The sequence below is a fragment of the Canis lupus genome, chromosome 17, assembly GCF_003254725.2.
Source record: "Canis lupus dingo isolate Sandy chromosome 17, ASM325472v2, whole genome shotgun sequence".
Taxonomy (NCBI): Eukaryota; Metazoa; Chordata; class Mammalia; order Carnivora; family Canidae; genus Canis; species Canis lupus.
Window position 1 is genome coordinate 31,765,491 of NC_064259.1, and position 15,832 is coordinate 31,781,322.

The 15,832-nt window shown below is 36.5% G+C and overlaps 1 protein-coding gene across 9 annotated transcripts in view; it reads right to left on the minus strand.

Annotated features, from left to right (window-relative positions):
• The window catches only part of THUMPD2 (THUMP domain containing 2), a 37,405-nt gene that overhangs the window by 8,589 nt on the left and 12,984 nt on the right, over nt 1-15,832 (minus strand). For 3 of the 9 annotated variants that reach the window (XM_025454084.3, XM_049095710.1, XM_049095715.1), the window contains 4 exons: nt 14,788-14,840; nt 12,992-13,079; nt 5,570-5,641; nt 4,971-5,085 (listed from right to left, as the gene is read on the minus strand). In XM_025454084.3, coding sequence (XP_025309869.3) covers nt 4,971-5,085; nt 5,570-5,641; nt 12,992-13,079; nt 14,788-14,840 — 328 coding nt within the window. Of the gene's footprint in view, nt 1-2,598; nt 3,905-4,552; nt 4,629-4,970; nt 5,086-5,569; nt 5,642-12,991; nt 13,080-14,787; nt 14,841-15,832 lie in introns of those variants that run through there. The other 6 variants (XM_049095713.1, XR_007402997.1, XR_007402999.1 and 3 more) reach the window with 6 other exon arrangements.

Genomic DNA, 15,832 nt, shown 5'->3' on the forward strand with positions numbered 1-15,832 from the left:
CCCGATGTGGGATTCGATCCCAGGTCTCCAGGATCGCGCCCTGGGCCAAAGGCAGGCGCCACTACTGGTTTATTTTAAAAAACTTTATAGGACCATTGTAGAATACTTCGGCTGACCCACAAAGTAATTCCTTGAAGGCTTAAATATTTTTAAACCTAGCTGATGATGGGCAAGGAAATAAAATGTGTTTTGTTATGTTCAAATTTTTTTTTTCTTTTGCAACCATCTTCATTACAAATAATTTGCAGGTTAGTTATCCCCTGTATATTTAAAAAATGGTTTTTGAAAAGTTTATTATTTTGATAACCTAAGTTTCTATTTCATTTATCATCAGTGCTTGTTTGAAGGTAATTATGAATTCTGTGGGTAGCATACCAAATTCCAAGTACATTTCTGCTTCACAGATTTCTTTAGTAGAATATTAGTTACCACTAAATACTGCATAAACAGACACACGTGCAGTTCTGAGCGGAATTTACTATAGCACTACAATTATGAAAGACATCATCTTTGACAGAAAAAACTTCCTAAATTTCCAAGAACTGAGAAAAAGAAAAGCTAAAGCATTATTGGAACAGATTTAATGGGTTTTCTTTTTGAAACATTTGATAATACTGAAACAAAACTGGCAACATTTAACTCTGTAAAGGTCTTCTACCAATGGAATCAACATATTAATAGCTATGGCTCCATTTTGTTTATGTACATAAGAAAACTTGGTATTGAAAATGAGCAGAATTAATTTAGAATAATTATTTGATCTAAATGAAAAGTCATGCTTCACCGAGTGATAGTTAAATGCATTTTCTTTAGCTGCATTTGATAAATAGCTGTCTTTGGGCTCAGTCTCCTTAAAATAACTATGTTTTGGAGTAAATACTAGATGCTCCTATAAACAGATCTGTTTCATTTGATAAGTGGGATCATCATGGTCCTCACAGTGATGATAAATGTCAATAAACATTTCGCTTAGTATGTGTTCATCAGCTTTCTTTAGAAATGGAAACTGTGTTAACTTTCTCATTAAACATGTGCTTTTAAAAACTTATTACTACTGAGTTTGTTATACAATATAAGTGTTATCAAATAATAAGGATTGATACCATACAATAAACTGTAAAGCCACTGAACCAAAAAACACTCAACTGTCTGTGGTAAGCTTCTTATTCCCTATTTCCACATACTCCATGTATAACTAACCCATCACTTCCCACTTTTCCTTCTGATTCCCCAAATGGGCAGCCCAGCAGCTTCATGAATCTTACATAATATGGCATGGGCCACAAGACATGTGGCTGGAACACCAGGCCAACAAGAGCAGGATAGGTATTGGAGGAAAACTTACAGTGTTCTGAAAGAAAATGCAACCACCATATTATGGGCAGCTGATGCGTGTATTGCAAAAAGCATGCCTTACTCCTACAAGAGTTGAAATGAAGGACATCTGAGAACAAAGCACAAGCAATAAGCTTGTTATAAACTCTCACCAAAGTGATGTGTGGCAGACTATATAATGTCTAGTTGGAAGGAATGAAAACATTCTTTTTCACCTGTCAACAATTCTCTCATTTTAATTAACTTATACATGTGTTTCTTTTGCTGAAACCTGCATGTATTACAGCTATCTTATCCTAGGAATGTACATATACCTGTAGATTAACAAAAAACAAAGCCTAACCAATGACTAATTAGTTCCTAAGATAGCCTGTAACATAACATTCATTTGGTTCCAAAATTTCATGATAATTAAAACTTAGGAATAAACACATGTAATTTCTGCATATTAAAGGATCATCTCCTTTTATATCAGTAGAAAGTTACAAAGTAAACTTCACTAAAAAAGTAGAAAAATAGTCATTAAAGTACACAAAGAGAACAAAGATAGTGATTCTGTAGAAACAAACAATGATGAGAGTATTACTAACTTCCTAGACATACCCATGTTTACAGAGGTCTTTAATTATGCTGTGTGTTAGGCAATAGACTCAATGTGTGTATGTGATAAATCCCTATCACAGGCTCTATGAAGTAGCGATTATTTTCATACTCTAGATGATGAAATACAGAGGTCCAGGATTTTGGTGAAGGCCATACACTGGACAAACAATGATGGAGCCAGGATTTATACTAGGTCTGTTTGACTCTGAAGTCTGTGTGCTCTTACTATAGTAAAAAAGGGGTGGGATCTCTACATCTGTCAATGTTGAATAAGAGACTGATTCATGGGTCTCAACATTCTAAATTGTGTTTATGATTAAAGCTTTTAAAGGTGAAACCAAATTAGTGAAGAAAATAAACACCTGGACCTAGCTACAATGTCCACCTCTAAAGTAGAGAAGTATAATGAAGGGCTAATTATTAAATAGTTAAGATGGGGCCCCATGTACACAAAGTCTAAATGGTTCCATCTAGACTGAAATTTTTAAAATGTTAGGATGATGAAGAAATTTAAAATAGATGGTTTATTGTTTCCTCCAGAAAGTTACCCTGAAAACAATTCACGAAAGAAAAATCTACAAATAACATAGTGAAATATATTTTATCTCAATTGTAACTAAGAAAAGTAAGTTTGAAAAATGTATCAATATTTTTTTTTTAATTTTTTATTTATTTATGATAGCCACAGAGAGAGAGAGAGGCGCAGAGACACAGGCAGAGGGAGAAGCAGGCTCCATGCACCGGGAGCCCGACGCGGGACTCGATCCCGGGTCCCCAGGATCGCGCCCTGGGCCAAAGGCAGGCGCCAAACCGCTGCGCCACCCAGGGATCCCTGAAAAATGTATCAAATTTATAGTTTTATTTTTATTTATTTATTTATTTTTTGAAAGATTTATTTATTCATTCAGAGAGAGCGAGAGAGGCAAAGACACAGGCAGAGGGAGAAGCAGGCTCCATGCAGGGAGCCCGGATGTGGGACTCGATCCGGGGTCTCCAGGATCACACCCTGGGCTGCAGGCGGTGCTAAACCACTGTGCCACCAGGGTTACCCAAATTGATAGTTTTAAAGACTGCAATAAGATGATGCTATGAGCCTCAACAACAGTTTAGTGAAACATGTCCTGATGGCTGCTGCTGGCCTGGGGTAACCTAGCTTCTATTCTTGAGTACTCTGTTCACCCCCACGCCTCTCTCCCTTCTCTATCTATACTCATTCCCTAGGTGATCTGGATTTAAATGTCACCTATACTGATGATGCCTCACCTCTCCCCTAAACTCCAGATTTGGGCATGGGGCTACTAACTTACCATCTTCCTCACTGGTGCCTAATGATCACATGGAACTTGACAGGCTCCAAAACTCCAACTTGCTCCCCAGCAGTTCTCCCCAACTTAGTGATGGCAACCCCACTTCCAGCTGCTCAAGCCAGGAAGCTGAGTCATTCTTGCTCTCTTCCTCACATGCCACATTCAATCCAACAACAGATCCTGCTCGTTCTACCTTCAAAAAGTATGCATCAGACCTCTCCTCAACACCTCCATGAATAGCACTTTGGCCCAAGTCACCTCATTTCATACTGGATTATTGCAATAGCCTGTAACTGGTTTCTTTGTGTCCTGTCTCCATCCTCCCTGCTATAGTCTATTCTTAACATGGCAGTTAGAATGATCCTTCCTTTCTTTGGCCACTTGGAGCCATAGAGAACCTTTTGTTTTCAACACTTAAGAAAGAAAAAACAACAATTGAGCCCCTTGCTTATTTTTAAAGTAAAATCTTTGGAAGATGTCCCCCACCTGAAGAAAGATAAAAATGTAGTTGGAAGAGCGGCAGAGGCCGGACAGCTCGGTACTTCCTTCCTGACACCTCTGAGGCACTCTGGAGATTATAAAGGGTTTGAAAATCCATTACTCTGCAACAATTGATGAAACCATCCCAGTCTTCTTGAAAGTACCCCCAAAACAGCTTTCTGAAAGAAATTAGAATTCATGAAAGCTGATTTCAGCCTCATCATTCATCGGTTTCCTCTAGAAATTTGTCTTATGCATAAAGTCCAATTAAAAGCTTTGACAGAAAGGTTGAAAAAATAGTTGTTGGCAGCAAACAACTATGAGATTCAACAATACAACGTCTTCTTTCAGGCTGCTTTATTATGTTTTTATGCATAAGTTATCCTAATATTTTCTTGATATTCTACTACTTTTCCTCTACAATAAAAGTTTTTGAAACAATATTTTGTTCCTACAGATTAAAGGTTAAACACTGGGACCAACTACTGACTATTCACCCTGTGTCAAGAGAATACCATTTTCTTAGCTGGCAATTGAATGTGCTCGTTTTTAAGGGAGAAAGATGTACTACGGAAAAAGGAAAGAAATAAAGAATGTGAGACTTGTCTAAAACAGTCTAAATACTATGAGTCTTAGGGAAATATGATTTTGATTGGAGAGGGCACAGTTGATTTCTTGTCATGTCTGTCACTGCTGATCCCCCATCAGTAAAAAGGGAGTAACGGTTTTCCTCTACCTCACTGGGGGACCAACTGTTCTGGTTCTCCCCAGGCTTTCCAGTTTTAGCATTGGAAGTGCTTGTTTAACAAACAGGTCTGGTTGGTTACCTTATTCCTATGTATCACAGGAACACTGTTCAATGTGAGGCAGGGGAAAGGTAAGATAATTCACATTTCAGTTTATCTGGAAGAAATCCAGAGTTTTGTTATTTATATTGTACTGTCTTCTTTATTTTATGCCTGTATTAAGTGGTCCCTGGTTATGATGTGAGAAATGGTTCAGAGACAACAAACTCATCTCAAAAAGGTACTTTCACTTAAATGCTTAGGGAGACCAAATAAAGGTTGTTATTAATAATGAATCTTTTGAAAAATAAGTTATAATTAAGGATTAGGCCCACAGATATAAGGTATAAAATATTCAACCTTTATATATGTATGGAAAGTGAATTTTGTTTACTATTATGATTCTAAATATATTTACATATGTTCATTTTCCCAAAGGTTCGCATTTTTAGTATCTTACCTATAACAGAGACTTTTAGTAACTCAATTTTATCCTTTAGGCCTGCAGCTTTCAGATTGTCACATGCACCTAATAACTGGGAGTCACTGGCATCAGCACCTACATAATATACATCCTATGAGGAAAGAAATTCATATTTTAAGTGTAAATAAAACTATTGCCATTTTATGTAGTTAAGAAAACCTACTTGCTTCTTCTCAAATAATGAAAATGAATTTAATAGATTTGTTAATTCACTTTAAAACAAATTTATAGTATGTTTTAAAAATGATATTCAATGGCAAAAAATTAGAATTGTTAATTTTTACAAACTATGTTTTACAATAACAAATGTCCAAAGAATTTGTGAATTAGCATAATCTGTCATGACTAATCACTGAAATTGTTTACATTTTTCTAAATTTGTCATATTATTTTAAGAAACACAGCAATTTAATTAACCCTTCATAATCTATTTTGACAACAATAAATAGCAACTCATATATAATCAAAGCTAATAGTCCTAAAAAGACAATCTACTTGTAAATAACTGGGAATTGAATATACATCTAATGATTAAAGTAAATATATTGCTTGGTTCGTCAAACCGTAGAACTTACTGGCCATTCTTTAGCAGCTTCCAAAAGTATTGTTCCAAGTCCACACATTGGATCTAAAACAAATGCACCAGCCTACAGACAGAAATATTGATTTGGTGTTATACAGCCTATCATAAATATGTATTATAAAAGAAATCTAAAACTCAAGGAATCAACATTTCAAGAGTAATGATTGCTTTTTGCACTTTATTAGGAATTTCAGGTGGCTAAAGCCATAAGGCAGGTGTATGAACATTAGGAAGGTTTCTGGTGTGGCTAAATTGCAGTGAGTGAGAGAGAAAATGTGGTGTCCACATTAGAGGTAGCTAGGTGAGTCGGTCAAGATGCACTAGATTATGCTGCATGTAATAACAATCCCTAAATTTTAAAGGTTGAAAAATACACAGCTCATGCTACATTCCTCACAGATGGGCATCTGGTGCTTCTGCTTCTTACTCTGGAAGCCAAACTCATGAAGTGGTCACCATCCAGAGCATTGCCATTACTGTGGCACAGGGGAAAAAAGCATGACAAATTATATACTAGCTCTTAAAGATGCCATCCAGAAGTGAGACACATTACTTCCACTGACATTTAACTGGCTAAAGTATGTTAGTCACATGACACCCATAAATTGAAGGGGTCAGGAAAGTGTAATCCTACCTGTGCCTGGGAAAAGAGGAAATTTGGAGAAAAAACTATTCCCATTATGGAGGGGTCACATCATGTCACATCTTGTAGGTACTGCAAGGATTCTGGTTCTATTAGGAAGAATAGGAAACTACTGGGGGGTTCTAAGCAGAGGAATAACATATTACACTTCAGTGGGATCACTCTGGCTGCTCTGCAGAGAATGGATCAGAGAAGGGTAGGAGTGTTAACAGAGAGGCTAGTTAGGGGATACAAACAAGAAATGATGGTGACTTGTATTAAGAGTGGTATTGGTAAAAGTGATGAGAAGTGGAATGTTAAAAATGGCAGTGATAGGAAACGACTTTGTGACCTGAGCAACTGGCAGAGCTCCCTGTTACTGAGATGGGAAGAGATGGGAAGAAGCAGCTTTGAAGGAGACAAAGAGTATAGTTCTGGACATGTTAATTTTGAGCTACCTCTTAGATGAAGTATAGACGTCAAGTGATTTGTTGAACATATGGGTCTAGAGTTCAGGGGAGAGGTTCAGGCTACAGATATAAAGTTGGGAACACTAAGTGTTAGTCATAAATGATATTTAAAGCATCAGAACTAGATGAGTCATCTAGAAAGTGAGAGAAGTTAAAAAAGAAAAGTCTATGGGTTGGACCCTGGTGATCTCCTAAGTATAGACGTTGGTAGATGAAGATTCAGCAATGCATACTGACAGCAGCACATACTGATGTAGGAGGAGAACTAGAGTGGTGTTCCAAAAAACAGTGGAAAAAAACGTTTCAAGAAGAAGAGTGATGACAGTATCAAAGTGCTAAGAGGTAAGTAAGATGAGCAGTGTCAGTGGAGTGCTAGTGATGACAGCCTGCTGGAAGTGGGCACAAGAGAGAAGGAGAAGATAGGAAGTACTGACGCCAAATATGGACAACTATTTTTAAGAGTCTTTCTGTAAAGGGAAGCAGAGAAGGAGCATGTGGGTTCAGGAAAGGGTTATTTTTTTTAAAGTTTCAAGATATTAAATCAAGGGTACATGCTGCTGGGAATGTGCAGTAGAGAGAAAAGTCCTGAAGTAGGCATGAGGTAATAGAATCCAGTCAGCAAGTACTGGAGTGAAATAAGGACAGTTCACTTATTGTGATGATGGTAAGGCAAAGTATGTGGGCACAGATTCCAATATGTTGGTAGATTTGGTGAGGAGAACATGTTGAAGTTTTTTTCTGATTCCAATATTTAAGTCAAATAAGAAGCAAGAGAGTGAAAAGTGTGGGTAAGGAAATGACTATAATGGTAGAACATAGAATCCAAGCTGTGAATGAGGGGTGAAGATGGGTGATGAATAATGGACAATGGTAAGTAAGGTCAAAAGACTAGAGGCCCCAGGGGTTAAGGAACTGTGTGGTAAGGTGCTAGAGGAATTGAACAGGAAGGAGAAAGAGGCTGAGAACAGGATTCTTGAAATTGATATTTTTGGAAGGTATATCCCTCAGGGTCTAAGATACAACTAAGGTAGATTATTAGAGGTAGGGAAGCCAAGACACTAAGGGATCAGGTTACAGAGTGGACATTGAGATCCTAAAGAACTAGGACAGCAATAGTGTCCTACACTCTTGTAGAAATGACAGGAAGAGAGGTCTGCATGTGACTGGATAGTTTCAAGGCATGTTCTTCAAATACACAGAGAGGTTCTGGGTAAAAGGAACAATGAGGAGCAAGCAGGACACCTACCACCTCTAGCCCCATGGTCCCTTGAAATGTCTACAGAGGAAGCAGAGTGCTCAGTGGAGAGCCTGGTTTCAGTCAGAGCCAGAGGGCACTTAATGGAAAGAAACATAATGTCCTTCAGGAGAGAGAGAGAGAGAGAGAGAGAGAAAGAAAGAGAGAGAGAGAGAGAGAGATTGATTTTCCCCTGAGCAGTAATTCTAAGGAGAGTAGCTGATGGATGCCCCGTGAAGGGATGGTTAAGTAAAAAGAATAATGATCTAAATGACAATTTAGTTAAAAATAACAATGGTCTGAGAACTAATTTTTATTAAGATCTTAATATGTAGCTTAATACTGTGCTCTTCCTCCTCTCAACTTGGTCCATGCTCCATGATGTGATCTGACCTTAAATATATTTAGTATCTTTATGTTACACAGGACTTTCTCTAGCTATGACATTTGGGTACACAGGTAGAAGTAGACAAGTATTTTCATGCCTATATTAATAACTAAGACTTGCAGAACTTGATTTTCCTTGTTAGGATATTTAGGAAGGAGAACAGTTTGTGGTAAATGTGAAAAATATCTAATATCCTTATGTTTAGATTTCATTGTTAGTGGCACTGACATACCCAAGGTTGGATACTGGGATAATTTACACTGTGGGTCATTATAATGAAGAATATGAGGACGAAAGGCAGGCAGGGACAAGGGGGGTGGCCCGCCCTAAGAGGAAACCACCCTTAAAAGGATTTTACAACACCCTGGAAGGGGCCCTCCACTCTTTCCCAAGTGATAGGTACATGACAAAAACCTGATTGGGTGACAAGAGCACGGAGGGTTAATCGGATTAAAAAACCTCACAAAAACTCTCTTGGGTCCTTTCCCTCTTTGGGAGCTTTGTACTCTCAATAAACTTTGCTTTATTATCACTCACTCAATAAACTTTGCTTTGCTGCCCACCACTCTTCATCTGGTCTACCTCTTCATTCTTCAAAGTGGAATGAACAAGAACCACGGATACTAAAGGAAAAGAAATCCTATAACAAATACTAAACTCCTTCAAAACTACTGTGCTGTGCTACTTCTTTCATGCTTTAACAGACTTCCTATGCTGGTGGTCACATTTAGAGAAACAATCCTTACTCTAGGTTCTAACAAGGCAAACTCACAATAAGGGAAAATTTTATCAAACATTACTTTGGATATTTTAACTTACTTTCTACTTTTTTGACAAATGGATGTTTATGTCAAGATGAAGGTAACATTTCAAACTTGTATAGGGTGGTTATATAAATTTATATTTATATAATACATATATATGTGTGTGTGTATATATAGTTATATAGTTATATAAACTGTGGTGAGATCACTGGCAGTTTGGTAACCATAACTCTCTCTCCCTAGACTAAAAGAAATTTGGAACTAAAGATTAAAATCAAATAAAAAAGGAAAACATGGATTCTGGGAACATGATAATCTTAAAGTAGCTTTTTCCTTTTCTCTCAACTCCAAGCATTTATTTCCCCTAAGCCCAGGTGATGCTCAGACATACAGGCAACTAGTGCTAAGAGAAAGCCCTGGGCTTCATTTGGGACCCAGAAGGAACTGGTATGAGGCCTCTCAGCCATGGCTGGGTGGGGGATTAGAGACTAGCACTGAAGCCCAGAAGGGAGAATCATTGGAATGGGGAGAACCTGGTCTTCAGAGATCTATAGATCTGTAGGGAGACCAATAAATAGAAAAGTTTTCACCTAGAAATAGAAAAGTTTTCAGCCTGGCTGACAGATTCTCTTTATACTGTCAAGCCCAGTGGCACCAGAGATCCATTGGCCTTCTACTATTAATAGGATTTTAGCCATTTAAAATATTTTAATAACCACAAGTTGAGTCCCAGTGAGCCAAAGAGAAAATAACAGCACATCTAAAGGGCAGGGGTCCATGAGTAGCAAGAGAATAAATAGGCAGAACAATCAGAACATACATCTAGTGAAACAGAACTCCTGGAGAAGATAGATAAGTATTTGAACAAAAAAATTAAGAGCTTCTAGAGGTATTCAAATGTATGTGCACATGCACAAAACTTTTCAAAGCTAAAAAACCATGATTTTTAAGCTAAAAATTCCAATGAATAAAGTAGAACATATCTCTATGACTCTTGTTATAGCTTGGAAAATAATGTTCAAGAATAACTCAAAATGCAGATCCAAAATATAAAGAGATAGAAACCATGTGAGAAAGGACAAGCAACTTGGAGGATAGTTCCAGGAAGCCTAACTTGTTTATGATCTCAGAAGCAGAAAAACAAAGTAGTTTATAGTAAAAGTCACTAAAGCAAGACAGTTGAGTCAGTAACAATTACATAAATAGTGAAAGATAGAGTGCCTGAGCCAGAGAAATAACAGTAACTTTTATAATTATTATGTATTCCAAATAATTATTATAACTATAATTATTATTGCCATTGCAGCAGCTAATACTTAAACACTTTCTATATAACACGCACTGTTCTAATCACGTAATGCTACTTCACTTAATCCTCACATGACCCAGGAGCTTTTTTTTTTTTTTCTACAGATTTATTTATTTTAGAGAGAGAGTGCATATGTGGGAGCTGGGGGAGGAGCAGAGGGAGGTAGAGGGAGAGAATCTGAAAAGCAGACTCACTACTGAGCAGGGCGGTGCATCACAAGGCTTGATCTCACAACCTTGAGATCATGACTTGAGCTAAAATCAAGAAGCTGACAATGGACTGAGCCATCAGGTGCCTCTCCCCCAGGAGATTATTATTTTCATCTTGCAAATGAGAAAATGAGGCACAGAGATGTTAAATATCTTGCCCAAAGTTTCCCAGCAAGTAAGTGGTGGAGCCAGAATTAGAACTCAGGCAGTCAGATACACCAAGTTCTGGGTTGAATAAAAAACACACATATGTAAGTATATTCTACTAATATTTCTGAACTTCAGAGGATTTTTTTTCTTTCAAGGCTTTATTTAAATTCAAGTTAGTTAATATATAGTGTAGTATTGTTTTCAGGAGTAGAATTTAGTGATTCATCATTTGTATATAACACCCAGCACTCATCACAAGTGCCCTCCCTAATGCCCATCCACGTAGTTACCCCAACTCCTGAACTGTAGAGAATTAAAGAGAAAAGTCTTACACGCATCCAAGCAGAAAGACCAGGCAACTATAAAGGAAAAGGAAAATCACACTGGCATGTACTGTTCATCTAGAACACAGGAAAGTAAATGGCAATGAGACAGCATCTACAGACCTTGAGGGAAAGGGACTGCCACTCAAGATTCTTACATCCAGCCAAGATGGGTATTTATCCCAGGATGAAAAACAAATTTGAGGATATACAGGAATTTCAGACAATGCATTATTTGGATACCACACTTGAGGAAATTACCTTAGATAAGACTTTAACCAGCCAACAAAGAAACCAGAGCAGAGACCTCAAATAGGGAAAGACAAAGTGAAGAACAGTGGGGAAGAGTGACATACCTTGTGGTATGCCTGTGTGTAATATACAGAAAAGTGTGTGTGTGTATACATAATTACACCTTCGTGGTTAAGGATGGGCTGTTAAATATAAGTGCTAAATAAGAACTTTTGCATCAGAAGGTGCATATCTCGGGGAAGTTTTGACACATGGTAAATAATTTTGTTCAATCTAGTTGTTGGGGGTTGGGAGTGGAGGGGTATAAAAATGTTTCAAAGGTCTCATTACAGTGAGGAGTCAAGGTGGGTTAGGAGAAGAGAAGAAAAGCCCTCTAGAGGTCTCATGATAAGGAAGAGGGTAAGTTTAGAGTGTCTTGGTGGTGAAAACAGTGTCTTGACAAAGTAAACAGCTGATATCTTGTTTTAAAGAAACAGTAGAGGGATCCCTGGGTGGCGCAGCGGTTTGGCGCCTGCCTTTGGCCAGGGCGCGATCCTGGAGACCCGGGATCGAGTCCCACATTGGGCTCCCGGTGCATGGAGCTTGCTTCTCCCTCTGCCTATGTCTCTGCCTCTCTCTCTCTCTCTGTGACTACCATAAAATAATAAATAAATAAATAAATAAGTAAAGAAAGAAAGAAAGAAAGAAAGAAAGAAAGAAAGAAAGAAAGAAAGAAAGAAAGAGCAGAGTCCCACGTGCTTAATCAAGAGAGGTGGGAACAGCAACCATTAGTAGAATACAACAATAAAGTATAATCTCCAACCTCAAGGACAGTAATGAAATGATTATCAAGTAACTTGATCAAACTGGCAAAAATAAAACTAAGAAACAATATAAGAAGTAATAAACAGTAAATAGAAGGAATATAATCAAGTATGTCTGTCATAATACTAAATTCTCTCACTGGCAGACAGAGACCATCGGAGTGGTTAAAACAGCTGTGTGTTTATAAAAAAAAAATTACTGAAAGCACAGTTGAAAATAAAGCAGTGGCAAAGAAATGCAGCAAATGCAAGGAAAAAAAAGGAGTAAAAATATTAGTAAGACATGAAATTTAAGTTTAAACTCACTAATCAAGATAAAGAGAACTTTATGTTACAATAAAAAGGCACAATTCCCGATGAAGCAATAAGTCATTAAATGCGCATATACCAAACTAGACAGCAGCAGACTAAGGCAACAACCAGCAGAAGTGCAAAAAGTTAAAAATATAAATACAGTAACATAATGAGATTTTGAAATACCTCTTTCAGAATTGTACAGTTAGGAAAATAATAATATAGCAGACATTTCTTGACTAAAAAAAATTATTTTCTTATGTCCACAGAACACTTATAAACATTGATCCAGATCTTGGTCACAGAGAAAAACTTAAAATTTAAGAAATAGAGGTTTTATAGGTGACATAAAAGATTAGAAATAATAAAATGTAGCTATCTTTGAACTCAGCTTTTTCATAGTCAAAATACTCTCAGAAGTTCAACATATATAAAAGCATATCGCTGTAGCAGTTCATAAATATAATGGCAACAGAAAGAAAAAGATAGAAAAAAAGAGAAATTAAAAGAAAGGAAAAGAAAGCTAGCAACCATCAATCAGTCGATTATTATACAAAGTACCTTGTTATTAATAAGAATGCAAACATTTTCCTTACCTTAATTTCAGCGAGAGAGGCCATTGCCCATGCAATGGTAGACCTCAGGCCTGCTGTCTTGATGTAAGCTCTGCTAGCTAAAGGAACCCTACAAAGAAAAGTAACAAAGTAACACCCAGTATTACTGGATAGTCTAAAGAAGATCATGATATAAATAAAAATGATTCACCTGTCCATATCAACATATTCATCTAAGAATCCCCTCAATTACAGAATAGTTTAGCCTTATTAAAAAATACCTTCTCTAATTGGCACCTTGTCTAACCAGCCAGTGTGACACTTCAGAGAGGTAAATTTGTGGGGTGCCTGGGTGGCTCAGTCAGTTAAGCATCTGCCTTCCACTCAGGTCATGGTCTGAGAACCCTGGGATAGAGCACTGTGTCACTGGACTCGTTGCTCAGCAGGGAACCTCTTTCTCCCTCTCCCTCTACCCCTCCACTGGCTTATATGCGCTCTCTCAAATAAATAAATAAAATCTTAAAAAAAAAAAAAAGGTAAACTTGTTAGACAACTGAAATTTAAACTCTTAAGAAGTGTTTGACTTATACAAATCTAAACACATAGGGAAATCTCTCTCAAACGTTAATATATTTTTCTGCTTTCTGATATGGAATACACGGGAACTTTTCTTGCTGATCTGGAGTCAAGAGGAACATATTGTTCTCTGATACAGATGTAGTATGGGAAGTAGGGCTGAATGGATGCTAACCCTTGAAATCTGTTTTCTAGAAAAAGATTGCTTTTGTAAATTTGCTCTTTGCTCATTTGCGTCTTTCTAAAAGATGAAATGAAGCATGACATTGCATTGTCTAAAATAATTTATGGAATGAAGAGCTGAAGTAGACATCTCTCAAATGAGTTCACTGGCCTCCATTATGTATTACTTCATACTTCATCCTCTACCTCATCACTGCTACCATCAGTGTTTCCAGATTTGATGGAAGTTTTCAAAATATTATTTCTATCTTTCTAATGCTATGAACAAGCAAGCTTGAGAAAAGCTATTACAATCACCCTAACCATTCCTTTTTTTACGTTCTGGCTTATAGATGCCTAGATGTGAGCTCAGAGCAAATGGGGTATTCCTATTGAATTTTTATAATCTTTAAAAATATTCCATTCTTAGAATCTAGAAAAAGGATATCTAAATCACATTATAGTATGTAAACAAGGATGTACATATAAAATGTTTTGAAGATACCAACAATATTTAAATGCTTCCAAGGAGCTAGAAATCACTATTTTCATCCAGCTAGCTCTTTCTTCCCAAAGCATCTAGAAAAGTACCTGTTACATGATGTGTCCAACAAATATTTTGGAATAAGGAAATGAGTCATTTGCATTTGTTATCATATAGTACCCTGCAAGATTAGAGAAATACCTGAAGTAGATTTTAAATACTGGAAATACTCTCCCACAATAAAAGAATAATGACTATAGAATGTTCAAATGTGAATTTTAAGAACTATGTTTCTATTTTAATAAAAACTCCAGATGCCAACAGACTAAGGGCATGTGAAAATCATTTAATAATAGAAATAATTAGATATAATTTTCAGGATGAATCATGTAATCAGTGAATGATTATAATCAAATCTTTTATAGCTCTAACTGGCCAGATTAAATCATATGCATTAAGCACCAAGAAAACACTTCACTGGCTCAAGTAAAGAACCCAAATGCTTTGCTTTTAGCCCCCTCTGGTATACTGACATTTCATATGATAAATAAGAGGATAAATTCTTACTTTTACAAACTCTACGGGACAAATCTGAAGCTTAGAGAATAAGATCTACCTGAACACAGGGATTCCCACCACAGAGTAAACATCATTTAGATGTATGAAGATCTGAAAGAACAAATAGATGTTAGAACAGAACAGGAAATGCATTACAAAATGCACTGACAATTTGAAAACTTCCATTTTGAAACTATGTTTTATTTTTAAATTTTATTTTTCTAATAATCTATATTTTAATAAAAAAAATCTAAGGCCCTATTTGTCATATATGGAAAGATGTTCCATAATAATTTTTCTTGAGCAGAGAAAAAGTAAATTTTTAGTACATTCCACTGAAAGAGTCTGAGGATAACTCAGAATACAGGGAATATGGAGAATCATGTTCTGAAGAGATCTTGAGTTTTTTCTTCCCAGAGATTCTGAATTATCATCACTGGATCAGACTTTTCAGCACTGTGGGTTAGAAAAGACTTCCTAAAACCAATCTTAATTCCAACTTCAAACAAGACTTGAGGTCACACAGGACCATCACAGGCTACACATATTTCCAGGGAAACAAAATTTTCTTCAGGCCAAAGATATCATAGCAAGGGTGACCTTTTCTCTATTTTCTGTAGGTGAGCTGCTTCTTCTGTACTGTCCTTCTCCTGTTAGGCCATTAAGAGGATTTAAATGTCTCAAGTTATAATTAGTAGCTCAATTAAATTTTAAAAGTTAGAATTTTACTTTAGTAGTCTGATGAGTTCATGGAATATTCCGACTCAATGTTTGACCTCAAGAGCATTTGATCTCTGATACTTTGACTCCAAGGTTATTTTTACTATATAGTTTAATCAGAATTACTTTAACATTGACAAATTTTTATTTAAAAAGAATGATCTGGGATGGACTCCACTTTGTAAATTTAAATCCTTGATCATCAAAGCAAAGCTTTCCAATATTTTGCATTATTCATTTTAGCGAAAGTATTTATCAGGATTCTTTTCTAATTAAAATCGATACTCAGAAAATACACTGATATTTTTACACTCAAATGTTACTGAGACTAGCTTCTCCCACTATAAAATTTTTTCTCTTAATTTTGCAGAACAAAATTTTTT